General features: G+C 35.1%; 4 protein-coding genes across 5 annotated transcripts; all 4 read right to left on the bottom strand.

Moving 5' to 3' along the window:
- Positions 1–2276, bottom strand: LOC108980916 (putative pectate lyase 2). The gene is made up of 4 exons (XM_018951977.2): positions 1533–2276; positions 1299–1402; positions 1034–1172; positions 1–222 (listed from the first exon to the last, which is right to left on the bottom strand). Exons 1-4 carry the CDS (start codon positions 2274–2276, stop codon positions 1–3), a joined length of 1209 nt encoding a protein of 402 aa, XP_018807522.1.
- A 3391-nt stretch (positions 2277–5667) lies between these two features.
- On the bottom strand, positions 5668–6063 carry LOC118348224 (stigma-specific STIG1-like protein 1). The gene has a single exon (XM_035689270.1). It carries the CDS (start codon positions 6061–6063, stop codon positions 5668–5670), a length of 396 nt encoding a protein of 131 aa, XP_035545163.1.
- Positions 6064–8825: 2762 nt separating this feature from the next.
- On the bottom strand, positions 8826–15060 carry LOC108980917 (glycosyltransferase BC10-like). Of its 2 annotated transcripts, none has more exons than XM_035689775.1 (11): positions 14795–15060; positions 14410–14690; positions 14155–14271; positions 13634–13734; positions 12919–12990; positions 12464–12545; positions 11707–11787; positions 10993–11034; positions 10282–10341; positions 9898–10044; positions 8826–9549 (listed from the first exon to the last, which is right to left on the bottom strand). In XM_035689775.1, the coding sequence occupies exons 2-11, from the start codon at positions 14668–14670 to the stop codon at positions 9370–9372; spliced, it is 1143 nt and encodes a 380-aa protein (XP_035545668.1). In that variant the 5' UTR covers positions 14671–14690; positions 14795–15060; the 3' UTR covers positions 8826–9369. The 2 variants fall into 2 exon arrangements, with proteins under 2 accessions (XP_035545668.1, XP_035545667.1); XM_035689774.1 differs by having other exon boundaries at positions 14410–14678; positions 14795–15057.
- A 1403-nt stretch (positions 15061–16463) lies between these two features.
- On the bottom strand, positions 16464–26023 carry LOC108980919 (calcium permeable stress-gated cation channel 1-like). Its single transcript, XM_018951981.2, has 12 exons — positions 25655–26023; positions 24573–24905; positions 24318–24473; positions 23850–23985; positions 23287–23388; positions 22870–22989; positions 22691–22771; positions 22137–22477; positions 21803–22048; positions 20575–20899; positions 17587–17820; positions 16464–17044 (listed from the first exon to the last, which is right to left on the bottom strand). Exons 2-12 carry the CDS (start codon positions 24884–24886, stop codon positions 16778–16780), a joined length of 2322 nt encoding a protein of 773 aa, XP_018807526.1. The 5' UTR covers positions 24887–24905; positions 25655–26023; the 3' UTR covers positions 16464–16777.
- Between the last annotated feature and the right edge of the window lie 1861 nt (positions 26024–27884).

The raw sequence follows: 27884 nt of genomic DNA, 5'->3' as shown, positions 1-27884 counted from the left end.
TTAGCAAGCTTTACCCACAACACATGACTCCAGAGGACCAGCATCAGAAGTCAAGGCAGGGACCATTAATCCATGAGCAACGTCAAATGATTGAGTTCGAGTGTAAACTGGAGAGCAACTTCCCCACCCAGATGGAACAAAATAAGCACCATTGACAAACACATCTCTGGATGACCTCCATTTCCAGTTCTTCCAAGCACCACCTGCCTCTCTCTTGGTAACCTGTCAATAATATTCAAGAATTAAGCACAACAGTACATACGACCATATGAGAATTTAGAGAAAATCTATATATAAGCCTACTTATTGACAACGCTTGACATACTGCATGCTTTACATTAAAGCCTTCCACATCAACTAATATATATATGAAAAAAAAAAAGAAAAATTCTATATGTAATCATTTTTGCGTATTTCTTGTTCACTAATGTAATTGGCTGCCTCACTTTTTTTAATATAAAATAATTGATTTGGCCAATCACATCAATAGAGTGTGTAAAAAATACATAAAAATGACTGTATGTAACAGAACTCTTTCGTACGAACATGCTTAGTATATATATTAATAGGCATGCTAGAAAATAGATCTTTCCAAACAAGTATAGCTGTATTATTAGCTAATTTACATACCATTTCGAGTTTTGCTACTTAATTAAGTCTGCGTGTAGATACTTACCATTTACTGTGAGACCCATTACATGCAGTTCGAAGAAAAGCTAAAACACTAATACTTTTTTCATACGGCTATACTTGTTTGGAAAGATCTATTTTCTAGCATGCCTATCAATATATAATATATATACCTGTTGGTGCGAAAACCTTCTGCATCAATTAGCATAAAAATATTTATGTTTTAATGTTTTTTTTTTCCTATGACTGACTTAACCCTTAACAGGCCGTGTGTTTGCCCACCAACTTATAAGCAACAAAAATCTAGTACTTCTCAATAATTCCTGATTCGTTATCATATATATATATATATATATATATATATGTTTAAATGAACAATATGATCTTGCTCATTTTTTATAACCTGTTTGGCAAAGGGAGTGCTAGAAGCGATAAAGTAGTTTCCTTCGCTGAGGATGGTCGGATCAGCACTGCCTCCAACAGCATACATAAGCCACTCCTCATACTTGTTGTTGGCGACATGGGCATATCCAAACCTTACCCTGCAATTAATTCACCTAGATCATATCAGAATCATATATATATATATATATGTATATATATATTAATCATGTCATTGGAACAATATCTCTAAATTAGAAAGAAATTGATAGCCTCTGATCTCTCACCTAGGCATCCTCTCAATAAGGCCAGCCCCAAAACGGTTAAAGACTACTGTGACTCTCATAACTCTATCTGCACTAAATTTATCGTTGTGTCCCAGCAGCATGACCTGTAATTGGGCTCAAATATTGGTCAATAATATTAGTTACAGTCAAAATGAAGAAAATATAATGCTTAAACGTCTCCCGATCGACGTGCTTTGTATATATATGAAGGAAATTAAAGGGCTTTGTACATACTTTATCATGCTGGGAGAAGTAGTTGTTGGAGATGGTGACAGCAGTCGAAGCATGGATTACATCAATGAGGCCGTCCGTGCAACGTGAAAGAAAGCAATGGTCGATCCAGACATGCGAAGATGCAAAGATAGCGATGGCATCTCCATCCGAGCCCTGACGATCTCCAACATGCGTTGGACTGCTCCTAACAAGGCCAGATTTCCCTGGCTTACAGTCATGAATGCTAATCCCATGTATAATAACATGGCTAACGTTTTGCACCGTGATGCATGGTCCATTTGCAATCTCCACTTTAGCCCCTCTCCCGTCTATGGTCTTGTAACTGTTCACAAGAAGCTCGTTCTCGAGTTTAATCGCCATGTCCTCGGCAAAAGTGATCCAAAGTGGCTCATCTTGGATGACACCGTATCGAAGTGTGCCGGGTTTAGGGTTTATTGGGTCGTCATCCGGGGTGGTGACGACATATATTTCCCCAAGTTTTCCTCCGATTGCATCTTTGCCAAAGCCGACCGTGCAATCAGCCAAAGCGCGGCGGTCGGCTGCCCAATTTGATTTGGTGCGCCAGCATGAGTCTATTACATTCAAAATGTTGTGTACTGTGGGCTTAGGATTGCCGGGTGCAGATATCCATGGTTGTGGAGTAGTAGTGTCGTCGGCCGCTTCCAAGGTGGAGGAGGAATAAGTAATGTATGTTAGAGAAGATGAAAGCAATATCACTGCAAGGAGAGGGGATAGGGAGGCCATGACTGGCTAGCTAGCTAGAGCTTTGTGAGCGTGAGAACTGGAACATGAACGTCATGAGAGGAAAGATATATAGAATTAAATATATAGGTGTGAAGAAGGTGGTGCACACGATAATAATAATGGGGTTGATTTTGATTTAATTTCTCGGTTAAGTTGGTAAGATTTGGAACTAAACTCAAACGTGGATGCACGAACTTAGGTTGAATGAACTTGGCGGCCTATGCATTGACATGATAAACCATTTACAAGGCCTGAATCAATTGTGTATTTAATTCCTAGATATTATGTATGTGGCCGGATAAGACCTTAATTTGCGGGGGAATGGGATGATTTAATTAATATAATAATGATGTTTGATTGGAATTGCATGTTATATAGTTGAGTAATACTAGGTGCAAGCCAAAAATAGACAGTCATGCGTAGGCCTTCGGTAAAAAAAGTAGATCCCAATAAATAAGAATGGTTTTTTTAACACTTTTTCAAAGTATGGTCCACTTTTTTTTAAAAACTTATGCGAGATTTGTCTATTTAGAACTTGTATAAATAATTTCTCTTGTTCGTTTTATCTACCAATCGTTTGGAGTTTTATTTTATTTTATTTTTTTCTAATCAAGTAGGCATTTCATTAACATAACTAAATTAAGATATACGAGGAGGGGGGTGGAGTTGCCCAACAAACACCCCATTACAATAAATACAGTGTAAAAGTAAAAAATAGATCGAGTTCTTGTACCAAAAGTTTGATCCACACACATTCCTTACAAAGAGGGCACCGTACTCTTAGATGACGGTTTTTTTTTTTCCAAGTTTATTGTGTGAATTGTGTTGCACTGAAATTTGTTGGCCTGAGATGTTCGTAAAAGAGACAGGTATCCCCAACCTCAATATCTTCAGCTAGGAAAAGTGGAAACATAGTAGGATATTGATCGACATCGACTGGCTCGAAATGACAGTCATCAAATTTCTTTGCGCCCACTTGTGACGGGCATGGAATCCACACGTCTGTGATAGTGAGATGGGGTGTGTGAGATCTGATAGATCTTGAGGTAATGAGACTACTAGTACGTCGTGTATAGCCATCGGATACGTTTCAATGCGACGACGCATGGTGGTCACGCAGGGGACAAGCTGCGTGTGAGGATCATGCGCTAAGATTTTCACAACAGTTCCACATTGTACTAGTAGATTAGCAGCTGATGAGATGCATGATGGGGCGCGGGTAGACAATTGGTCTCCGGAAAGCAATAGATTGGACCTAAACCGAATTGGTGGAGAGAAAAGGATAAAAAACCTAGGAAAAAATCTATAAACAAGGCAATGCCAGAAAAGAAATGGAGAGGATCCTCCTCTCTTTATGAAATAGCTTAATAGAGAGGATGAGGAACTTTTTTCTAGAGAGACTCTCTTTCTATACCGGCATAATTAATTAGTATATTATATATTGTTATTATATGATCATTTCTAATCTGTTACTAGTACATAGCCACAAACATGGACATATCATATCAAAAGTGACAAGGAAACAAGAAAAAAAAAAAAAAAAAGAAAAGAAATGTGCTACAATTATAAAGAGATCTCATAAATATGAACTCACAAATTCAAATGATTTCATATCATATACTAGATCTTCCTTACAATAAAAATTAATTTTTAGTCTAACTCGCCACGCTGAGCGATGTCAGTAGTTGGTTTATTTTGCAGGAATCTCTTTTATCTCTAAACATTTCTCAGAAGAGAAACAGACACGCATGATTTTTTATTATACTGTACAATTAACAATGCAATTTACGTGTGCGCCTGTGCTTTTTTCTATTTTTTTGTCAGTTTCCTCAACATGACTCATATATCGAGATTCATTTAGGAGCCCAGAGATGTATGCTTTTTCAACGAGTACATGACATACGTAGTTAGGGGTCATTATTGACTTAGTCGGAGTCGGATTCCCCTAATTCTGACTTTGACTTGTGCATGCTCTGATCTAACTCCGACTTTGACTTGTTGGAGCGGAGTTGAATTTGGGCTTTCAACTTTGGGGTTCTTCTTTTTTTAGTTTCATATTTAGTCCATTTAAAAAACAATTTTTTGTGAGTTTTCAAATATCAATTTTTCAAAAAAATTAAAAACTAAACCTAGTTAATCATGCACTACTAATTTACTTATATACTAATATCTAGCTTATTTTTATACTAGACATATACCATACTGTTTAATTACATATTATCATATTATAGTATTATATATTATTTTTAGTGTCTAATTACATGTTATTATAATTTAGTAACTTGGTATTATGTGTTATTAACTTATTATACTAGACTTATTAATTATTTCTATACTAGTGTCTAATTTATTTCTATACAAGACTTATACCATAATGTCTAATTACAAATTATTATACTAATGTCTAACTTATTTCTAACTCAACTATATACAAGACTTTCTAGTGTCTAATTACATGTTATTATACTTTAGTAAATTAGTATTATGTATTATTAACTTATTGTACTAGACTTATTTAAATACTAGTTTCTAACTTATTTCTATATTTTATTATGTATGGTACTATAGTAATATTATAATATTTACATATACTAAACTATCATTAGTCTATTTATATTATAGTATAAGTATATTATTTTATAATAATTAGCTCATACTAGTATATTATTGAATTTAACTATATGAGTTCTAGTTTTATAATTATATAACTATTCTAGTATATATAATAAATATATAGATAAATACATATTTTTATAACATATATACAATATTAGAGTTAGATTCAGAGTCGGAGTCGGAGTCGGAGTCGGAGAGCAAAATTAGAGCATAAAGTCAGAGTCGGATCAGAATCGGTCCAGCGACACATTCGACTCCGACTGAAAAATTAAAAAAGAAATCCGGATTCAGAGTAGGATTTTCGGATTTTGATCGCTCATATACGTAGTGTCATCCTTCTTGCAATTAAAGATTATAATGAAAATTATTGAACTTATAAGATCAAGTATTGATCATGTGATTGCATTAACTCAAGGGTAAAAAAAAAGCATAATTAGTTATAATAAATTACAACAATACACAACACCAGATCAAGAATACATGTTGATGAATATATAGGGTCACTAGCTAGCTACTTCGCTAATCACAAGTTAATTAGCAAATGAAAAGAATAATCAATAGCCAGCAAAGCCCATCAAATGGTGATGGCTTGCTTGCTTTTATTATTCGTAGTCGTACAGTACGTTTAATTTGACGATGTATTTATCAAAATTTGATTTTTAAAATAATTCAATTTTTTAATTAAATGCTATAACTATAATGAACAAGTGATCAGTACTATCTAGTCTAGCAAATTTATAATCCTGATGGCTAGCTTTCGACTTCTTGATTTTTGTCATGCATAGGCATAGCCGCAAATCCCATACGTACATAAACTCTCTTTCTCGCAGTTGTTGCCGCAGCTTCCGCAATGCTGTTTGGTGGACATGGGGTTCACACACTTACCTTTGCAGCACAGCTCTGAATACTTGCATTTCTTTCCACACTCGCCACAGTTGAGCCTGTCTTTCATCACATCTACACATCTCTTATTGCAGCAATCTGGCCCCGGGCTGCCCTTATTCTCACGACAAACCTTAGGATACTTGTCGCATGTCAAAGTGACCCGGGTTTTCTCTGCCAGAAAGCGGCCGGTCCCTCTGAGAGAAGTTGGCCGTTCCTTGGCTGGTACTGATCCTTGGTCATGATAATCCGGTCGTGTGGCGGAAAGAGAAGTAATAGTTAAAGCCATAATGAGAATGGCCGGCAGTTCTATGAATGTTATAAGCGATTTCATGTTAATTTTGTGGGTATGTGTGTTTGTTTGAGAGACACAGAGAATGGGAAATCGGAATGATTCGAATGAATGAGATTATAATGAAGAACAAAAAAAAAGATGAGAATTTGAAAGCTTTGAAGGAAAATAAGAATGGAGGTAGGTTAAGGTAGAAGATCGAGGGTGGTGTTTATATATATATAGAGACCGAAGATCAGTTTAACGTGTTGGCTAGGTTGAAGAAGAATCAGTAGTTGCATATATTATAATGCCGTTAACTGTGAGTGGAGTGGTCTAATTCAACGGCCACATGAGGCACAATACCATTCAAGAAAACGAAGCTGGTAAATTAGGCCTTGATCAAAGAAAAATATATATACATATAATAGAGAAACACATTGAACCCAAACCCAAAAATTAGGTGATAATGGGGAAGGAGGATAGATCGAGAGGTAGTAGCTACTTATGATCAGGTGAAGTTCCTGTCGGTCCTTTCACAAGCAATTGCGGCCTCACGCGTTGACAATATATCTTTTGTGGGAGACGACTAGACTAAAATCATCGAGATTTTATTCGGTAACAGCAAAGAGGATTAAATAAAGTGAAATGATATACACAACACATTTTATAATATTATTATAAAATGAAAATATTTTATAAAATAATGTTATTTTTATTTATAAAATATAATTTATAAAAATTTATACAAAATTTATCTATTTAAAATTTATACAAATAATTTCTCTATAAAAAGAATGTTGTGTATGAATAAGCGTAAAAAGAAAAGACGAAATGATGTTGTAAAATATGCTCGATCCATCGTAGAATGGATAGAATACTACTCTTCATTTTAAATGCGTCATGATCTTCAATTTGAGACTAACGAAACGACCTGTTGCATGAATGTATATCATGACTATTTCAAACTACAAGAAAAGATCGATAAAGGCAAAGGCCACAGCCAACACGTTTGAGAATGAAAGATCTATTATTAAGAAAATGAAGAAAATATAGAGCACTTTTAATGATCAGTACTCGGTTACAAAAGCACTCAACTTTTGCAATAGCAACGTGTAATTGATATGCATTCACCCCGCGCGGCCGTCTCTTATTTGCGTTTTGACTTTGACCAACACATGAAACAGTACCCAAACCGCGGGACGGGTTTGGCTATTTTTCTTTTTTTTTAGTTTTCATGTGAAGTTGAGACTCGAGAGTCCCAAGAATTTTCCTGACTAATCAGTACTGATCGGTCAATATCACATGACCAGATGGACAACGCAGATTGGACTAGCTAGTTTGCTTGCTTGCTTGCTTGCCTGCCCAAGTTGTACTCCAACTAGCATTAGCAACATGAAACGATCTGTACCTTCCCCAAGCACACGTACATTGAGTTTGACCCATAAAAGAGTTTCTTAATGATATCATTACTTGCATATGTTTCAATCAAGTAGTACTACTGCTAAGATCTGTTTTATAGCAGAATTTCATTGATTCAGGCTGTGAACATACATAGCAATTAACCGAAAGAGAAGGGATTGAAGCTAGCGTGCAGGTTTAATAATAATAGAATCCAATAATATGGGTTGGTACTCCAATTTAATTAATACGTGTCATGACTGGAAGATCATTAATAATTATGGGTTGCAATGATATTAATTAATTATGAACCTTAATTTCCTTCTCTCCTTAATTTATTATTCTTATTTTATTTTATTTTATGAGAAATAAATTTCATTTATTCATGAAAGCGAAGCTACAGCTCTAACTAATACATTCAGAAAAAAAACTCAAATTATAAACCAACTATTCACGATTGGAGTTCCACCAGTACACAAATTTTTTTATGATTAATATTGTCTTAACTTATAGAATTCTCTACAAATAAACCGTCTAAGAAATCACTCTGTCTAAAACAAAGATTTCAAACCCCACCCTTCACAGAAGGAGAAGACTTTCACTCTATGAACAAAATGTCCAAGAGACTATTTCTTTTTTATTATTAACCTAAAACAAAAGAAATAACAAAAACATAAATAATACATAAGAAAATAGCGAAATACAATTTGAAAAGCTATAGATCCGTATTTTCAACTTTAAGAAAAATACAAAAAAAAAACAAACACAAGGAATGTGATGGCAAAGGTGAGGGACACGCACCACCCTGTAAGTAGAGCGGACAGTCGAGTCTAAAGAAACCAATAGCACTAATCCCAAAAATGCCGCGCATAACGACAGTAGAGCTCCCCTTGCGGTGGTGCATGGATGTCACACCCGCACTTTTGGACTGCACGTGTGGCTCATGCACTGCTCCATTTGACAAGATTCTTCACCCATCAAAAGAATCAACTCCTTGGGAATCTTGCAGTAAGGCACGTAGTGATCGCTGGGTTTCAGAAAACATATTGGCATTTCGCCCTATTTTAAAAGAAACACACAACCAGAAAAAATAATAGAAAAAACTAGAGATAAGAGAGAGGAGGGAAGAGCTTCTGGTCTGGTTTTTTTAAGGGGCTGCTCTAGAAATAAAGAGATAGAGCGAGTGGTGTGCTAAGATTTTTTCTACCAATTTTCATTCCCGAAATCTCTTCTTGAGTTATTAGTCAGTGAAATTAACTCACCTTTATATATATATATATATATATTAATTAAAATCACAAATTATTTTCACTAGCTATAGATCATAAATATTACATTTAATTAGTTGTTTTATATTAAATACAGATGCACTGCCACTATAACACAGGCTAATCATGGAATTATATATTAATGGTGCTGATATATATATCATGCATAATTGCATGGCCCATAAGGACAGGACCCCCCACCCCCCTTCTTGCACCCTCCACAGTTCTTTTTTGTCGGACAAAGTATTCACATGTTCCCATGCAACAAATTTGCCTGTACCTGCACTTGCGTCCACATTTTCCAAATTACTAACCTTGTAAAGAATGAATCAAAAGTGGTAAGATAATGTAATCAAGTTAAAACTGCTCAATAATCGCCAGGTGGGAATAGGCGCATGATGGCCTCAAACCCTTGACTACTTCTTCGATCCTACTACTTGTCTTCTCTGGAACTAACTTGATCAGCAGCAGCTACCATTCTTTTGGTCTCTAGAGTATCAAAATATGTCCTGTGTGTCATGTATAGTATCTGTAAACTTTCAGTGGGCATCCCACTTGCTGGCCCCTTTTTTAGGGTTTGATGATTAACTTGCTGCCCAAATTAAATCTCTAAATTTGTCACTTGATTGTTAGAGAAACGTGAGAAAGCCATGAATCATGGGAGTGAGTCTAGCAGTTCAGCAGCATCAGAGTGACCAACCACTCCATCACTCAAGAGGCGCATGGCAGCTCCCTGGGAAAATTTCCTTGCAAACAAAAAACAGGGAACAAGCATAGAATTACTTCGGCACCATTCTATCCGGAACTCCGTCTCATAGTACACATGGTTGATGTCCTGTTGGATCAAAACAGACATGTTAAACAACATATTGTAAGGATAGAAGGTACAAGTGTAAATTGAAGACCCCAAGATATAAACGTATTGATGGATCATGTGTATTTTCATCAATTTTTCACTTGCAAGCTTTCCATCTCTTTTCAAGAAACCTGTTTTCATTTTCAGCACACATAATTTTTCCCCGTGAAACAGTAAAAAAGACCGATACTTAAACAAATAGGACTTATTATAAATCTGAAGGTAGATGGATTTTAGATGAGAAAAATCACATCTCATGCCCATCTCTATATTCATCTTTTGAATAGATAAAATCAAAAATAAGGGGAAGTGAGGTGCCATGACCACCTTTATTTCGTTGATTTGTTTAGGGCCAGCATTTGCAAAATTGAATGTAAACGGATGCCAGCCTTTCTTCTCCATTTTTGTAGCAGACAGATTCCATAGGGTATAGGTCAATGTTCTTCGTTCAAGTTCACCTTCAAGATCACTCATCTAACAAGGAAGCATAACAAACAAAAACAAATAAATAATAGAGATACCAGTTGGAGTTTATGATACTAGTGAGAGCCAACCAAATTAGAGCACAGCAATAAATGAAGCTGTCAATATACTAAATTAATTCAAATTGATGATTAGAAGAGTTAAAATTATGATGAAAACACTAGTGAAAAAAAAACCACAATATGCTGCAAACATTTAACAAAGAAACAAAGGAAATCTATAGCATACCGCAAGCAATGTCTGCACATAGTGTTCATCTGGAATACAGTTATGTTGCTTCTGAAGATTCTGCATTTCATATTTAGGCCAAAATCAGAACAAATTAACATTCAGTTGAAAAGAAAACATATATATCTCCAATACAAGGCAAAGGGAACCATTGCAGGACCATCTAAAACTTTTTATTTAAATGATAAGCTTAACTCCCTCCCTATAAACCATGTAAAGCTACATGAGATTTGCGATTTTTTTATTTTTAAGAATTTTATATGTATATCACTTTATTTCTTATGGGCATATTCACTGCCCTTGGTAGATAAGAAAGGCAAGATACAAGAGGCTCCAAGTATAGAAGTTGTAATAAATAATATGTCGAAACAATGTGAATTTGAGAGTGCATTTCCCGTATTGATGAACATAATGGTCTTCACAATATTTTATTTCTTAACTAAAGTTTATTTAGTTAAACTAGCAACCAGCAAATTGTACTAATAAAAAAAATAAACAAGCAAATTATGGAAACATATGGATTTTGCAAGCGTATTTCTCATAATAAAGAAGAAAATACCCTTCCCAAAATTTGAATGCATACCTCGATGATTTACTTAAACTAGAAACCAGCAAATTGTTCCACAATTACTCTAGGTGAAAAGGGTGAAAAAACCTTGCAAAATACAATAAATGGATTGCAGGTAAAGTCAGTGATCAAAGATCACTTACAATATTCAGCTTTCCCTTGCTGGCATCTACAGGGGGGCGTCGCTGCAAAATGAGAAGCAGTTAAATAAGTTTAAAAGAAGTGAAATTTCAGCTTTGGACTGCTTTCTATATTCAAGAATGAGACTTTATTTCTAGAAACTACCAAGGGGCAAGCTCAAAAGCATTCAATACACAGCAATTACAGAATGAGCTCCAGTTCAAATGTTATTTCCCCAAAAAAAAAATGCCATAGTGGATGAGGTCTTACATGCTAGACCAACTGGGTGAGCTTATATCACAGAAATCAGGGGTTAAAAAACTGACACCGCTTGCAACTTATTATAAATAAGCACGCGAATACATATAAAAACACTGCCATGCTTGCAAAATAGTAGAGCCACATTTCACTATTTTATATTTTAAATTATCACTAGGTAACTTTCAAAACCTACATAGTTTGGTTAAAAACACCTATATAATTTTGCTAGTCAACAAAGAAACACATTTGAAGTTTTCAGTACCACATCAGAAGAAGGCTCCATATAAATAGTGCATAGGCATCTTTGTAATTAAATCTCCCTTCTGCAGAAAAGATAAAAGAACTCCTCTCCAAAAAGTGATTGAAGTATCATGGTACAGATGTACAATCCAAAGCGATAATGCTTTGACGAAGAAAATTACAAATAACCATTACCAGATTGATGGTGACACTTGATATAAAACTCAATTACCTACCTTGCAAAATTTCTTAAATACTGAAAGAATAGCCTCGTCCTCTACAATGACTTCTGCATGGCTTCGAACTAAAGCAATCCACTGAAATTTCAAAATCAAAATCAACTTAGACCATAGATTGTAAAAAAAAAATACTGTCCTGATCCTTGGACAAATAATTTATTTGATGACAATGGCAGTGATGATAATGCTAATGAAATGTAATAACTAATGTTTTTGCAGACTGTTTATTTGGATTCCCAAAGAAGAAGATTAGGTCTTAACCTACTGTGGAACCCACTCTCTTTTAACAGACGGTAGTTCCAAAAGTTAAGGCATGGTTCATGAAGCAAGATGGGTATTTACAGCAACTTCTCATGTATACATTTCATACAATTTAATCTCCTGAATCAAAACCAACTTGTATTGATAAAAACGGGGCACTAGCCACGTCTGCACTATAACTCCAAAAAGACTAGTCAATTTGAAGCTCCTCTCGACTCACTTATAAAGCTAAATTTCAACGAATAAGTAACCAATGTGGGAACTAACACCCTTCGCTACCTTTATAACTTACTCAACGAGGGGCTGTGTTACAAATGCCCCCTCTTAAAACCAGACCAAGAGTTCAAACCACACTACAGCACACATGCAAAAACAAATAATGGAAACTTAAAACAATACTCCCTTGTATAATTAACCACCAAAAAGAAGGGAACAGACTAAAAATATGGGGGTAGGAAATTTGGGGCACACAAATTTAGCGGAAAAAAATAACCTGGGACCCTTTTCGCCATTTCTCCTTTGGTATTACAGGTGACATCTTCGGGTTGTAGCGGCCCTCTTTCATATCAAGAAAGCTACAAGAAAAATTAACTATACGTCACAACTTAAACATTTCCTCAAATAACAAGCGAGAAGCATGAAACAATGGCCCAATGAAAACTTTCCATTGATATTGAATCATCTAGGGAGGTTTGTATAGTGAGTTGAGTTGAGTTGAGTTGAGATGAGATGAAAGTTGAATAAAATATTATTAGAATATAATAGTTCAATATTATTTTTGTTTTGGGATTTGAAAAAGTTGAATTGTTTATTATATTTTGTTTAGAAGTTTGGAAAAGTTGTAAGGATTAAATGAGATGAGATGAGTTGAGAGTGTTTTTGAATCCAAACAAGGCCTAAAACAATTACTGCTTAGCACCTCAAGAATTATAAAATCTCTCCACCTACCTGTCCACAAAACTTCTTGGAGAAGCCATCACATAGTTGTATATGAAGCCAAAGTTGTACAGGGGAACGCAACTGCAACAAAGAGAGAGAAATTTAGATTATATATTATTGGCAAACCAATTTCCTCCGAGATAACAATCCTGTCAATAGGCATGCAGATATATAATATGCTGCAAAAATCCATATTCTTGTCAATTAGAAACCGAAACAATTTCCATTAAAAACGAGGCAGGCACAATAGTTATTCTACATCATGCAGATTTCTTAAGCATCGAGAAGCCTCAAAATATGGGAAGTACATGTAAATCATTTGTAAATTTATTTGTTGTATTGGCGTGTTAGGAAATAGAACTCATCCCAAAATTCTCATCTCATCTCCTACTCAAACATAATTCAAATACAAAATTTTCAAAGTAATTATTACAACTTTTTCAAACTAATCCTTACAACTTTCCCAAACTAATCATTATATCTTTCCCAAACTTTCAAACAAAAAATAAAAAACAATTCAACTTTTTCAAATCCCCAAACAAAAATAATATTATAAAACTATATTCTAATTTTAACTTTCTAATATTTTTTACTCAATTTTTTATCTCTCCTTTCCCAAAATTCAAAAAATACTCAACTCAAACTATCTCACTACTATTCACAAACTATCTTATTACTATTCACAAAATTATTAACTCATCTCACTCCCCAAATGAGCCCTAACCTGTCAGAGAGTAGAATAAATATTTGATTCGCTGGATCCTCAAGAGCTGCGTTAAGCAACAACTTCTCCGCTTCAATCATACTCGATTCTCCCCATAACACCTGTAAGATGTGACCACCCAATTCACAATCATGTCAACAACATCGAATGACCAAACGGTAGAAAAAAAAAAAAAAATTAACACTTCATTTGATCTACGGGAATATATGAGAAAACGAAGGAAATAAAAATTTAATAAACTATTTTCAATAGCTGTAAATCCAAAATATCTTAGCTCAGTATGTATACGCTTAGTCCTTTTTTTTTTTTTTTTTTACTATTTCGTTTTCCGGTGGATATGTATGCATAGCTTACTCATCGGAACTTCCAAGCTGTCGGCGTCATTGGAAACATAAAGCAGCCTAATACATGTCAATTTTCCCTCTTCTCATATCCGAGGTTTATTAAAGAAGAGAAGCTATATTAGACAAATTAACAAACTTGAATGCTATTCTTCTAATTTTCTAGCTTCGATGTTTCACCTGAATGCTATTCTTCAATTCTCGACCACGAAAGAAAGGCGACTTCGCCGTTGAGTCGTCAAACACGAATCCCGGCGCCGAGTGAATATAGATCGAGAAGTTCGCAACGTCAACATTCTGAGAATCGCACAAAGCCAAAACATTGTAAACCCTTCGAATTCCAAACACTTTCCGCGAGAAAGCACAGGAAAATTCAAATAGAATTTTAGTCGAAAGGAAAAGAGAAAAAAAATATAAAGAAAGGGAGAAATAAACCTCGAAGAAAGTATCCCAGAGAAAATCGAGAGGGAGGTTAGTACGAGCGAGGAAAAGGAAGGCGATCTTGGGGGGGCGGTCGAGGATATAGCGAGAAACTCGAGGACGGAGAAGAGATGGAGAGGGAGAAGAGAGGTCGGGCTGAGAGTGGAGTCTGAGGAGAGCAAGGGCGCAAAGAGCAAGGGAGAGGAAGATGACGAGCTTCCAGCTCAACCAGATAACACGGCGCGCCACTATCGGAGGTGGGGCTTTCTTCGTCATCGCTCCTCCTGCAGCGATTTCTTGTCAATTCAAAAGAGAGAAAGAAAATAATTACAACAAAATAAACGAAGATCAAAAGACTGAAAATAAAAATTGGAACACAGAGAGAGAGAGAGAGGTGTACATAGAAGGCGTGGAACAAAGAGAAGCATCTACTGTGTCGTCTCTGCCGGTGTGTGAACACTACTAGGGTGTCTTCATGTGAAGTTGGAAATGAAAGGGAATAATTAACAGGGAGAAATGGAAGTGGAGACGGAGTCGCGGATCAAATGATTCAAATCCAACTTCAAACTCAAACTCAAACTCGTAGGCAGGGAAGGGCAAGGGCAGGGGCAGGGTGGGCAGCCGCTTCAATCTAGGCCTCTAGGGGGATTGCTCGTATCTCATCTGTGGGCCACACCACCTGGTTGCATCTGTCTGAGTGCCCTGCCCCGTGTTCGGCTTTCAATAGTGGGTCCCTCCGCAAAACGCCCGAGGCGGTTGCTCTTGCACTCCCTCCGCATCATCAGAACCCACCGCTCTTTTTTGTTGTTTTATGTCGTTGGACGGTTGGAGTACTTATTATTTTATGCGTACTATATCAGATATCTATGATTTTTTCGAAAAACAAAATCTACTATTTATAATTATAAGTTGTTGTACCAGTTATTATGAAAAATATCCATTATATTTATAGAAAAACTATATTGATAAGAAAAAAAAAATAATTACAAGTATTTTTTTTTTATATTGCTAATATGATAAGTTTTTTAAAAATAATATTTACAGTCTTATAGTATGAAAGTTTCATACACTTTCTTAAAAAAAAAATAAATAAATATAGAATTCACATAAAAAAATAATTTTTTAATATTAGAGTTCACCCTTTTTTAAATGAAGTATACGATTTCATTTAAGAAAAAAATAAAGAAATAAAAGTCATATCGTATATAGTTATAAAGTCTATGTTACAAATTTTTATAATTTGAGATACTCAATAGTGAATGAATAAATAGTCCATGATATTTCAAGATTAAGTCTAATAATCATGTCATTTTATAAATTTATATAAAATTCAAAAATAATTGTAAAAAACTTGTTAGTTAAACAAGGGGCAGGCAGAGGAGTAGAGTAGCAGCAAATTATTTCATTATTTGTGTTAAATCAAGCTGTCGTTTTCCAGATTTCTACTTTGCTACGCTACATGCATCATTGCATATGGTGCTATTAGTACGAGAAAGAGTAATAATTTCAGGTACAAATTTTCAATAGATAAATTCTATATAGTCTTTTGTAATCAAGTAGAGAAGCTCTTTGTAAAAAATTAATGATTATAAGAAAGACTTGACGATTAAGGCAATCTAACTCTTTGAAACTTGGCCAACTATTTAAGGTGAAATAAGTTGTAAAGGAGTTGTATACATCTATCTTTATTCATTCTTTTAATATAATCCTAGTCAAAACACATCATTGCAGAAGAAGGAAAATTTGATATACTATATTATCGTTTCACTTTCATCTCATTAAATATGATGTGACACATTTATCTTTATTAAATGATCATTTATTGCATATTTCTTTATCATCTAATAGTAATGAATGTACCCCCGTTCCACAGCAACGATTTCCCAAAAAAAAACAAAAAAAACCATCCAAAGCCAAAGGTTCAATCAAAAGTGAATCGGAAATAGCGTTGTAGTTAGTACACGTAGTAGTTCCAAGTAACTGCCAGAATTATTAAACAGAAATGGTGGTGGATCAAGATGGTTTTTGCCACATTTCCCACATGAATTGTATCTTAGTCCAATCAAACATTAAGCAGCAATGCGTGTATTCACATTGAAATTTTATCAAATAATTCTTTGATACATATAGATATCACCAATTTTTAAAAGCACTCATACACACAATATTTTACACTTGCCACCCTCTAATCTAAATCAACTGACTGCCAAAAAAACCAAGATTGCTGAAGGTCCTAAAGATTGCTGTAACTCTCTGTCCGTCTATCTGTTGGTATACACTGTTCACACTATGTCTGTCTTCTTCCCTTGGTATACTTGTGTGAAGATGAAACATAAGGTAAGAAGCAAAGTTTCCTGCCTAGAATGAGGGGGTTGGATGTTCTTCAGAAATCAGAAGCCCCACGCAGAGAGGAGGAAGAAGATGAACGGGAGCCACTAACTCCGCTGGGTGCTGGTGTATTCCTTTGGGAGTGGCGTTTTGTGGGCACAAGCACGCTCTCAGTCTCCCATTTTTCATCATCATCCACTTTCTTGTCCTCGTCTTCTACACATGCTTTAAAAACTGGATGTATATATGAATTGTGAAGATAGCCTTTCAAGTTCAGGTTTGGTTCCCTTGCGCGTTCTAATGTATCTTTCATCATTGCTTCCTAAATCCCCAGCATGAAACAAGAATAACAATTAAGATACATTGCAAAATGAGAGAGATAGAGAGAAGTAGAAATATAGTCCTTTCAGTATTTCACAATACATGTTGTCACTTACAAAGAGCACAGATAGATAGATAGATTCAAGCCTATTCCATAGTCATAACTCTTAAAATGTAGACAACTACAAAGTTCAATTTCTTTCTGAACTTGTAATGTCATAAGCCTAGGGATCGACATGGTTCTAGACAATAAACTCTTGACATGAAAAATGAAGCCATTCCTACTAATAGTAATACATATTAAATACCACACCTTGAAGCTTTCAAAAAGAGTATTTTGCCTTAATGCTTCCGCAAGCAGGTTTAAGCAATTTTAAAGCTTTGCTCGAGAAAGAAGACCAATGCCTTCTTTACACTTAATGCGCAGGCATATACTCATATACTATGCAGATATATGTATTTATATAGACAAACTATCATATAAAAGATTATTTCGGTAAAAGAAAATTAATGCCGATCAACAGAAAGCAAGTTCCAACAAACCTGTAATGGAAATTTAACAAATGCTGATTCATAACGGCCTTTGCAGAACCTATAGAACCATATGGTCAGAACTGGAAGTGCAATGAGAAATGGAGTTGACTTGGCAGCCTCTTTTGTGCCCAATAATCCCAATAGAAGCACTTGTGAAATCACCAATGCAGTTACAATACGGCCATGGACATCAGGCCAAAATGCTGCTGCACTCTCGTACTGTTGGCTATAAACATTTATGATCTGTATTTTCAAAAGACGTGTTTAGAAAAAAACTGAAACGAAAAATAGCTTACCACATAATATATGATAATGCTAAAAAAATGGAATATGCATCTGAAAGCAAACATATTGGGGTAGACTGATCTGACAAACAAAATAAAGTCCTCAAGAAGAAACTAACTAAAAAAATCCACATGAAGCAAAAACTATGTTTAAGGAAAATCTATCTCTTACCCTGCAATGCATATGTTAGATAGATATTCACTACGATAAACAAGATAAACAAGAACACACCATTAAGCTATGCATTATATTGAGAAATTGTAGAAGTATTGCAAATGTTGAAAAGTCGCGAAATTTGGTCTTCACTTTAGTTTAATGAGGCTGTACTAGCATAGCGGGATACACATTCTTTCTTCTATTTTATTTTTCTTAAAGAGTTGGAAATCATATCTACTTTTTCTCTAGGTAGAGTTGGACGTCAGGTCTTAGGGCGGTAAAAACGAAGGGAGACACCAGTGACTTTAGAGACAAACAATATAAAGGATTTTAGAAATTTTTTCTAACATCATAGTAGATATGAGCCAGAAAAAGGCATGAGCATCACACATTCACTTGGTGTTTTACAAAAGCATATAACTAGTGGTGTAAGGAAGCAAATTCTTGTCATTTGTTTCTTTCATCCTCCGTCTGATCCTTCCTCCCACTTCTATTTTTTACCCCCTTTTCTCTTAAACTTAAAGCTTAGTCTACTGTTCTCTTCTGTACTTTCCATTTTTTTTAGATCTTTATTATGGTACTCAACTAAACTCACCTAAGCCATAATTCCTACTGATTGGGGTTTCTCTATGATCACTTCATCTATTACCCAGCTTAACAACAAATCAAAACCACTACCACCATAAAAAAATTCTTAAAACTGCTAACCTATTTAAACAGGAGAAATGATATTTGCAGTCATGGAGTGCGTAAGCGTTGTGCAATCCCTTTGAAAAAAGTGAGTAAATACGAGACTCACATGAAAAAAACTAATTTCTTAATAATAGACCCCACTTTTTCGATTACTTGGCGCTTACGCACTCCATGACTGTATGTAACATTACTCTTCAAACAGTTACAGAAACCCAGTTCTCATACCCTATTCGTGGTTAGACTTGGTTATTGAAGGAGTTCTACTTGAAGAATCTAGAAATTGTGGAAGCACATAAGGCAAGAGTGGGGGACTTTCTCAAATAATACTAGGCTGTGTTGGGGGAGGGCAGTAGAATCAGCTTTTGGAATGATGTGTGGATGGGAGATATGGCCATTAAAAATGCTTATCCTAACATTTTCAGAATTGCAAGAGAAAATGAAGCTCTAGTGGCTGATGTGAGGGTGGTTAGACAAGGTTCACAGGAGTGGAACATTAATCTCACTAGGGAGGCACAAGATTGGGCAGTGAGTGAGCTGGTGGATTTTTTCAGCTTACTATATAACATCACTACCTCTGGTCCAGCTGCGACATGATGGAATGGAGGCCTTCCAAGAACGGGAAATTTTCGGCACACTCTTTCTAAGGCATTCTTACAGTTTGGACAGCAGTTTTAGGGAAGATACTAAACCATGGACAACTTAAGAAGGAGTGGACTCATAATTACGGATTGGTGTTGTATGTGCAAAAATAGTGGAGAAATAGTAGATCATTTACTATTACATTGTGATTTTGCAAGAGACATATGGACTTATTTTTTCAGCAGATTGGGAGTAAAATGGGTAATGGCAGGAACGGTGGTGGAATTACTAGCTAGCTGGAGAGGGATCACAAGGACACCACAAATTGCAGCGGTGTGGAAGATGGTAGATTCTTTGAGGATCATGAACGCTCCTCGGAGGAGTTTAGGAGTTTTTTTTTTTGAAGATATTATTTATGTGGGCCATTGCTTTAGAGTTAAATGGTCTCAGCTTCCACGATTTCCTTGTAACAATTTCTAGTTCTTAATTTGGTATACTCATATGTATACCTCTGGTGTACTTGGGTTATGCCTATCTTTATCAATGCAATTACTTCTTACTTATCAACAAAAAGAATCTAGAAATTTCTGATGTCTCAAACTTCAGAACATGAGATAAGTAGCATTTACTAATAAAGATATGACCATACTTGCAAAAACTCAAAGAACACAATCTCCTATCTACCACACAGGAAATTCAGCGTGTTAATCTAATATCAAAATAATTTTAATCGGCATGGTATGAGTTTTTGAAGAGAGCTTGCAAAATGCAATTAGTCAGTCATCCACATTCTTTTGGCTTCATACTAAATACTTACAACTAGACAACCAATCTTAAGAACTCGAAAAGTAAATCCCTAACTACCCATTGAAATATAAGGTCTTTGCTCCCCATCAAACCTTTGGACTAGATGTTCATATTACACTTTGGCAGGCCTGAACTCCCCCCTTAAGTTGACTTTTTATCATTGATCATACACAGGAACACATTAAGATTTGATGAATTCTGGTGAATAGAACAAAATTAATGAACTCTGAGCACTGAATGTACACCTCCTTGCAATTTTTTCAAACTCTCAACAATTTAAAATATCTAAGACAGACAATTTTTTTCTATTTTTGCATTAATAAAGCTTATTTTGGCCTAATACATTTCTTTGCTCACAGCTATAAAAGTCGCAATCAAATTATTGGATTGATACTGCCGTGAAAACAAGCATGTGAACATAAACCCTATATTTCCATTTATACATAAAATTGTATAGTGAAAAATACAACTCTGTACCTGATGGCGGAACACAACAAAGGCAAGGGCAAAGAAGACGATTATGAAAGGAAGTATAGCAGGTGTCACTGTAGCATACACAAAGCCCAGTAGAAAATAAAATTGTATGCGAGGTTCTCCTATGTTGAAACCAAGACTTCCTGGATCCATTGCCTCCTCCCTGTCCTTTTCTGTCTTCACTAGGAAGGAATTCTTCAAGTGGTAAATAATAAGAGGTTTCAACATTAAAATTTCCCCAGCTACGCCAGCCCATCCATCAACCATAATATAAGTAATGAAGAAAGTTGCTTTCATTGGAATCGCCACACCAATTGTTTTAGGTATACTGCAACAAAGAAAACAAATATACTTAATTTTTTGAAATCTAACTCTAAAAGATGAAAGTATGAATCAATTATCTAACCTAAGCTTGATTGATGAATCACATTTTGAATTAAAAAAAATCACATTATGGTTTTGAAATGCCTCATACAGTTATGATAGAATATATAATCACATCAGAAGTGTAGTTAAGGATTTCCAGAATTTTGATTCATAAGAACTTCCGAAGACACTCCAATACATGGGACATCAAAAGTAAAGCCATATCTGCAAAATAACTATAGAAAGCCTAGTGCTCATACACTCTACAAGAAGAAGCATCATAATACCCACCAGAATTCCCATTCATGTGCTTACAATATGTGTTGCTTCATCCATGCCTAATGGCATCACTCCATACCATTTAATACAATGTTCAGTCCAACCAAGTTCTTGCCAGGGACTCTTATCATATGATGTAGTCAATAACTATCAGATATCATCTTCAGCCTCAATGGTTCTACAGAATTTCTGTTTCTGAGTATACAGTTAAAAAATTTGCTTATAAATGTTCTTTCTTTTGCTAAGTTGCTTATACTTGTTCAAGTGAACACTCTTGAGTATCTAACGCTAGGATGACCAATTAATATCTAGAAGCATATCCAATCTCTATAACACCTGCATTCACATGTACTAGCACAACAGTATATTATGGCCAAAAATAGATGCAGCGTGTAATGATCCTGGGAAAGCCCAAACCCCATCAAGGTCTATATTCTAAAAAGACTAGTCATAATTGTAGTTGGAGCTCCTGAAAAACATTATAAACAGCAATTACTTCTCCCTCCTAGGCAATATAGGACCCATTCACCACCCTTCATATACCCAATTTGGGGTGTTACACACTAAACAAGAAAGAATAACATACTCGGTTGCTGATTGGTGAATAAATGAATCTAGTTGTTCAAATGCACTTCCAGTAATGATGCTCCCGAGGAATACATTTACAAAGTTGAAAAGATAATATCGAGAGGCCGATCTCCTTTCTAGAGAAGATAGAGATCCAAAGCCTTCAAATTTAGACATGATCATCAATATTGCTGGCAGAAAGATCAGGAAGATCTTCAACACAATCCCAGGTAGAAAACCTTGGACGAATGACTTAATGAAATCCCTGCATTAAAAATCAGAGAATAGTGAGTAATTTGTACAATTCCAGACTAACTATAATTCAAGAGGCCCGAGGATAAGAGCAAGCTCACTTTTCAACAAGAGGCTTCAAGAATGGTGCTGCTTTCCCGATGCCCTCAATACTTGCAAGAGATTGTACAAATGCAATTGGGATCATGAAAAAGAACGTCAAGAAGAAGAATGCAACAGCTATAATTAGCTTTCTCACGGTGAGGGAAACATATGGAATTGCCAGGTTTTCCCAATACACATCTCGTGGCTCTGGAGCCCACTCTGTTAACCAAACAGTTGGGTTTCTGGATTGTTGAGTTTGGGCACAAACAGCAGCAGCCCAGCGAGTTTTGAAGGAAACAAATGCTGCAGGCATTATAGACTTTGAATCTTTTGAAACTCTTTCCCTCTCTGCTGCTATCTAAAGGACAAGCAATCGTTTGTATAATATTAGACCTTGAAATGTACTCAAATTTCATAGAAAACAAAAGCAGCATAACCTAATGCAGCAACTTTTAACCTCAACCTAAAACGCTAACAGAAAACTTGGCAATAGCGTTTCTACCTTACATTAAAGGTGACGAAATAATAAAGCATATGCTCCTATTAATACCTTCAAAAGTATGGTACTTACTTCTTTTGAAAGTTTCTCAATTTCAGACTCATGATGGTCAATTGCTTCTACTCTTTTTCCCCAAAGGCCAAGAAAACCAGTCTGGAAGAGAGAATGTATGCACAAGTTAGAATTAATAAAAACACCATAGTTGAATATCGATAAGAGGCCACAAGACCAAGCAGATTGCATTAAAGTACCTTCATGGAGGGCTTCTTAGAGGAATTCCTAGAAAATTTATTTTTGTAGTAAACAAGCCAGTTCTGCAAATTTTCCTTCTCCTTGACCAATTTGGCGAGCTTGTTTGCATTATATACGACCTGCATATAGCAGACAATATATTTTAAGCGAGTGAAGACATGATTACTATATGTTAACTGAAAGTGTACAGTAACAAAAATGATGACTGCATAGTCTATGTCTAGCTCAGGAACCGTATAGCCCTAAACTAGTAGACTCATTAGCTTGTTTAAGGCCTCATATAGCCTGCTGCTCAAAAAAAAAAAAAAAAAAAAAGAGCTTTAAGCATGGCAAGGAGTCCAGGGCTCAATGCAAACCAGAGTTTATGATTTGACTGAAAACTTTCAGAATATTTATTCTGTTTAGCAAGAACCAACCTGATGAGTAAGATAGTGATCTGGATGGTTGACTAGAAAAAAGTGCTCTACAAGCTCGCTCACAGATTCATCAGGGTCAGGTGGAACGTTTCTGACAAGGACCTGAAAACAATTGAAATTCATGAGAAAGAATAAAAACTTTACACTACTCCTATACTCAACATTACAAACCGTTGAAACGTTTGACTTAAAAAAATACTCATATAGAACAAAAAAAAAAGGACATGTCAAGCATTCATTTTTAATACCCCTAAAGAGAAAAACAAGTTACTATATATGGTAATGGTACAAAGCAAGCACCTAAGAAATTTAATAGTTTTTGGATAGCATATAACAAAAGATTAACATGATCGTAGAAATGAAATAATTGATTTATGACAAATACCGCATCACCTAAAAAATAGAGCTTTGACTCTTCACTTCTTCAGAGGAAAAAAAAACAAGACAAGCAGATGCTCTTGTTGAATCAAAAGTGAAATGCTGCTAAGATTAGTTCATCATACTTTTCATAATTAAGAAACTAAAAATACGAACGAATTTGTGAGACAGAAACTTCATCTCACCGTAAATTGATCTGGACGGCGTCTTTCTGATGCAAGAAACTGTAGACGCATTGAGGCAACTTTCTCATACTCCTTTAGCAGCACATAGCACGCCCAAAAGGTAAAGGCATATGCCATTACTATATGACCCCAAAACCTGTGATCCAGAACAAAACATGAACAAGACGCCCGACACTAAATTGCTTTAATTCTGATTTTGGATGATTCAACTTATAGTAACACAAATATAACTTTTTCTGTACAAAAAAAAAATGAAAGCAAACTAAGTTGATATAGCAAACTATCATAATCATTAATAGTTTAACTTAATGAAAGCAAACTTAATGAATAACCAAGGAACAATAAAAAAAAAATTAGATAAAGTTAAGAATAGTTCATATTTAACCAAAATAGAAAAGTTAAGAATGGTTCAATAAAAAGTAGGAAAGACAAGGCAAAGGAAGTCAACAAGGAAAGAGGGTTTCAAACCTTTGTGATCCAACTGGAACATTTGAGATAGAGAGCTTATCGATGTCACTAGAAGTTACATTAGAACCCTTTTCTTGCTCTAAATTGCTATTCGTCCAGTTAACTGGGACCAGGACAGTCCATGCAACGAAGGCTATTGGAACAAAGATCTTAAGTCTGCACAAATGATTACAAATAATTAGCACAATATAATTAAGTATCAACATAGGAAATAAGCATTCTTCTAAGCCAATTTGAACATGGATTGCTACATACCCTGTCAAGTAAATCCGCAAGTAAACAGCAGAATCCAGTCCTGCATGCTCAACCAGTTCAGGTTCCGGCATTCTCAGTGCATCTGGCATCCAATTCAAAAACCTTATATATGACCTATAGTCCAAATTGACAAACTTGCGTACAAAAGCTCCAGAAGATGTTGGTTCGGTTCTTAGACCCTTCAGATACCACTTTGGAAAGTACACTCTGTCATTGAAAGGTTGAAGCCTTAATATGGCAAATGCCACAAAGAAAATGAATGCACTGAGAATGTTGATAGCTGCCGCAAGTCCAATATCCCCAAGTGTAGCCATTTATATATCTCGTATTTCCCTGTGAAATGAGCAAGAATATATGAATGAGGGTGTGGCATCTATAACAAGTTTTATCCAGATTATAACAAACTATATTGTTCTTCAAAAATCTTAGAAATAAAACATCAAATCCAAGCGGGATGTCCAATTAAACCACATACCATTCAAAGCATACATACTATCACCAGGACTATTATAAAAAATGAAAGACAGTGGATAATATCTATACTGGTAAAATAATGATGACGACACAACGATGATATTCAAATCTGAATTAGGAACATCACATAAAATCTAGTAAAACAATCCAACAACACAAGTTTCTGGTGACAGCTTCAAATTCTCACATATAGATGACAAATTTGTACTTTTCCAAAACTACATGCATATGAAATTAATCCCCAACGGGAAAACCAACGCACCCTTCACATACCGGCATCAAATTTCAATTCCACTTATGACACTATTAGCCCAACCAAAAGGTAATTAAGCTTAAGATATCAAGCAGATATTCTAACTCACCTAAGATGAGAAAAAATGAATAAACATTCTTCTTATTATGATCACATGGACTAACTTTCTGTTATTTGGAAAAGAATTTCCCCAGAAACTAAAAAACCGGAAAATTTCCATTCAAAGCTAGTTTTACCCCATTCAGATTAAAAAAAATAAAAACATAGAACACCACGATCAAATGCATACTGGATCACAACCAAACCAAACGAAGAAAAAAAAAACGCATTAAAAGCAAATATAAGAAGTCCATACTTCCGTATTCAAAACTAGAGAACCCTCTTCCAGAGAAAAAAAGAGAGAGAAAGATGGTGATCTGAAACGGAATTAGGGAGTGCTTAGATTGGTTGCAAACCCCAATAAAAGCAAGAACATTATGTTCCTTCACTCCTTCCTTCCGAGGAAAACCATGTCGCCACGATTTTCCTGCGCCTCTCTCTGTTGTATTTTAACGAAACAGAGGAGAAGTCAGTCCAGACTGTGGGATTTGATGCAAATTCAAGGAATCGGATAGCGATGAAACATAGAGATTCCAACGTTTGGAAACGAAAATGAAATCTGAAAAAGCGCAGTGTTTTCTGCCTCTGACTCTCCGAGCGCCCAAGAGAGACAGAGACAGATATGTATAGATCTGATTTTAGAGTCCAACGACACCAACCGGCCCCCTCTATTTCAATAATATCAATTCCCTACGAAGTCGGCAAGGCGCCACGTGGGCAACAACGGCTACTTTTTTGTGTAGGTTTCCGCGTTGGTGAGGCGTTATCTCAATTGCGATTGTTGGAGTGTGGAGTACACGAGCCAATGAGATATGCAGAAGGTGGGAGGTGACGATGGCGAGTGAAGAAGAAGTAGGAAAAAAATTAAATCTGTAGTGGTTAGTGTTTGGCCGCGTGGAGATTGCGTTAGTTGCGTGGGAAAAGTGCAGACAGACAGCGTAGGCGCAGTTCGACGCGACCGGCGCGCGGGTTCTATGATGCGCTAAACGCTGCTTGCTGCTGCTGCTGCGGCTCCAGGTCATAACAAGCTTAACAACCTTATTAAACCCTAGTCAATTCCAAGATTAGGAATCAACATTTATTTCTTTTATTAATAATAATATATAAATCAATTCCTATCAACTATTTCTAACTTAAGGTTTTTATGTTGGACTTTCAATTCCATGCTCTTTTATTTAATATTTAATAGAGAAATGCTAAATTCACATATCGGTTTTATAAAACTAAATTTATTTATTGACGTGATTTAATCTAATACGTTAAATGTGTTTTACAATAAATTTTTCTTCATCTTCCCATAAATAAAATCTAATTTTTTTTCTCACATAAAAATAAATTTTTTCAATGCACTTAAACTTTGAACTAATTGTGAATTTAATTTGAATTTTGACAATATTTTTCTAAAGATTAATAAGAAATTCATCAATGATCCTTTAAACTATAACAAGTTTTACCCCAAGACTATTTTTGCCGCATATTTCGTACCATGCTTCCTCATCAATCAAGTTTATCATTAATAAAGACAAGAGACTTTTATTAGGCTGATGATAAGAATATTAAGTGAGTTTACATATAATTGGCTTTAATTAGAAAATTGAGTTATTCTATTATCAAGTCGGTATGTAGAACACGTCATACACATATCACTTAAATGATAATATTTAATTTTTAAGATTTAAATTTTAAAATTTTTTATTTTAAATCAAAGTATATCCTGTAAGTACTTCATTAGATGTGAATTATTTATATCGGTTTATAAATATAATTTTTTTTTAAAATATATCTAACTTCTAATCAGATGCTTGATTAGTCTCCATATGGATATCGAGGATCCATATGCAATGGGGATAGGTTGAAAAAAATCGTTATCTGTTGACTGTCAGCTCATTGCATGCTGTGTATACAAAATTTCAGAGGATGAAGCAAGTGGTGTTTTCCACTTTAATTTATTATGAAGTGGATGATTTGTTTTAATTGTTTCATTGTTACCATGCAATTGGGCATGGTGATGTAGCCAAGTTGCTTTTATCTTAATGATTTGATGGTTACATTGTCATATATATGTGTAACACAAGACAAATCACATTGTATTAAAACATATCTAATATCAATAAATATGCACTAGACATCTATTTTATTAAAAAAAAATTATCCGAATAACATTATCCTAATAAAAAGATTTATTAAAAATCACAACTTGAGTATAGTTTCATTCTTCTATGAATAATATTATACATCGCACTCTAATTCTATTTTCATTACATTATGTAAGATGTGACACATTTATTATCATTAGATGATAAAAAATCAACTAGTAAAGGATCATCTAATAGTAATAAATGTATCACTTATATAGTGGGATGAAATAAATTTGGTAGTGGGATGTATAGAATTTTTCTTTTTCTATATATATAATCGCATTTTATTCTATTTACATGGGATTATAAATCTACAACTTTTTTATAAGAGTTATTTTTCTCAAGTCG

Source organism: Juglans regia, chromosome 4 (assembly GCF_001411555.2).
Source record: "Juglans regia cultivar Chandler chromosome 4, Walnut 2.0, whole genome shotgun sequence".
NCBI lineage: Eukaryota > Viridiplantae > Streptophyta > Magnoliopsida > Fagales > Juglandaceae > Juglans > Juglans regia.
The sequence above is the reverse complement of the archived record's forward strand: the minus strand, read 5'-3'. Positions and strand labels throughout refer to the sequence as shown.

Coding starts and splice junctions, on each gene's coding strand:
- LOC108980916 (XM_018951977.2), bottom strand. CDS start 2,276: ATGGCCTCCCTATCCCCTCTCCTTGCAGTGATATTGCTTTCATCTTCT. Junction 1,403..1,532: donor ACTTCTCCCAGCATGATAAA/GTATGTACAAAG, acceptor GCCCAATTACAG/GTCATGCTGCTGGGACACAA. Junction 1,173..1,298: donor CTTATTGAGAGGATGCCTAG/GTGAGAGATCAG, acceptor AATTAATTGCAG/GGTAAGGTTTGGATATGCCC.
- LOC118348224 (XM_035689270.1), bottom strand. CDS start 6,063: ATGGCTTTAACTATTACTTCTCTTTCCGCCACACGACCGGATTATCAT.
- LOC108980917 (XM_035689775.1), bottom strand. CDS start 14,670: ATGACGAAGAAAGCCCCACCTCCGATAGTGGCGCGCCGTGTTATCTGG. Junction 11,035..11,706: donor TATTTAAGAAATTTTGCAAG/GTAGGTAATTGA, acceptor CTCATTTTGCAG/CGACGCCCCCCTGTAGATGC. Junction 10,045..10,281: donor ATGTGCAGACATTGCTTGCG/GTATGCTATAGA, acceptor CTTCCTTGTTAG/ATGAGTGATCTTGAAGGTGA.
- LOC108980919 (XM_018951981.2), bottom strand. CDS start 24,886: ATGGCTACACTTGGGGATATTGGACTTGCGGCAGCTATCAACATTCTC. Junction 23,389..23,849: donor GCCGTCCAGATCAATTTACG/GTGAGATGAAGT, acceptor AATTGTTTTCAG/GTCCTTGTCAGAAACGTTCC. Junction 17,821..20,574: donor TTGTTGTGTTCCGCCATCAG/GTACAGAGTTGT, acceptor TTGAAAATACAG/ATCATAAATGTTTATAGCCA.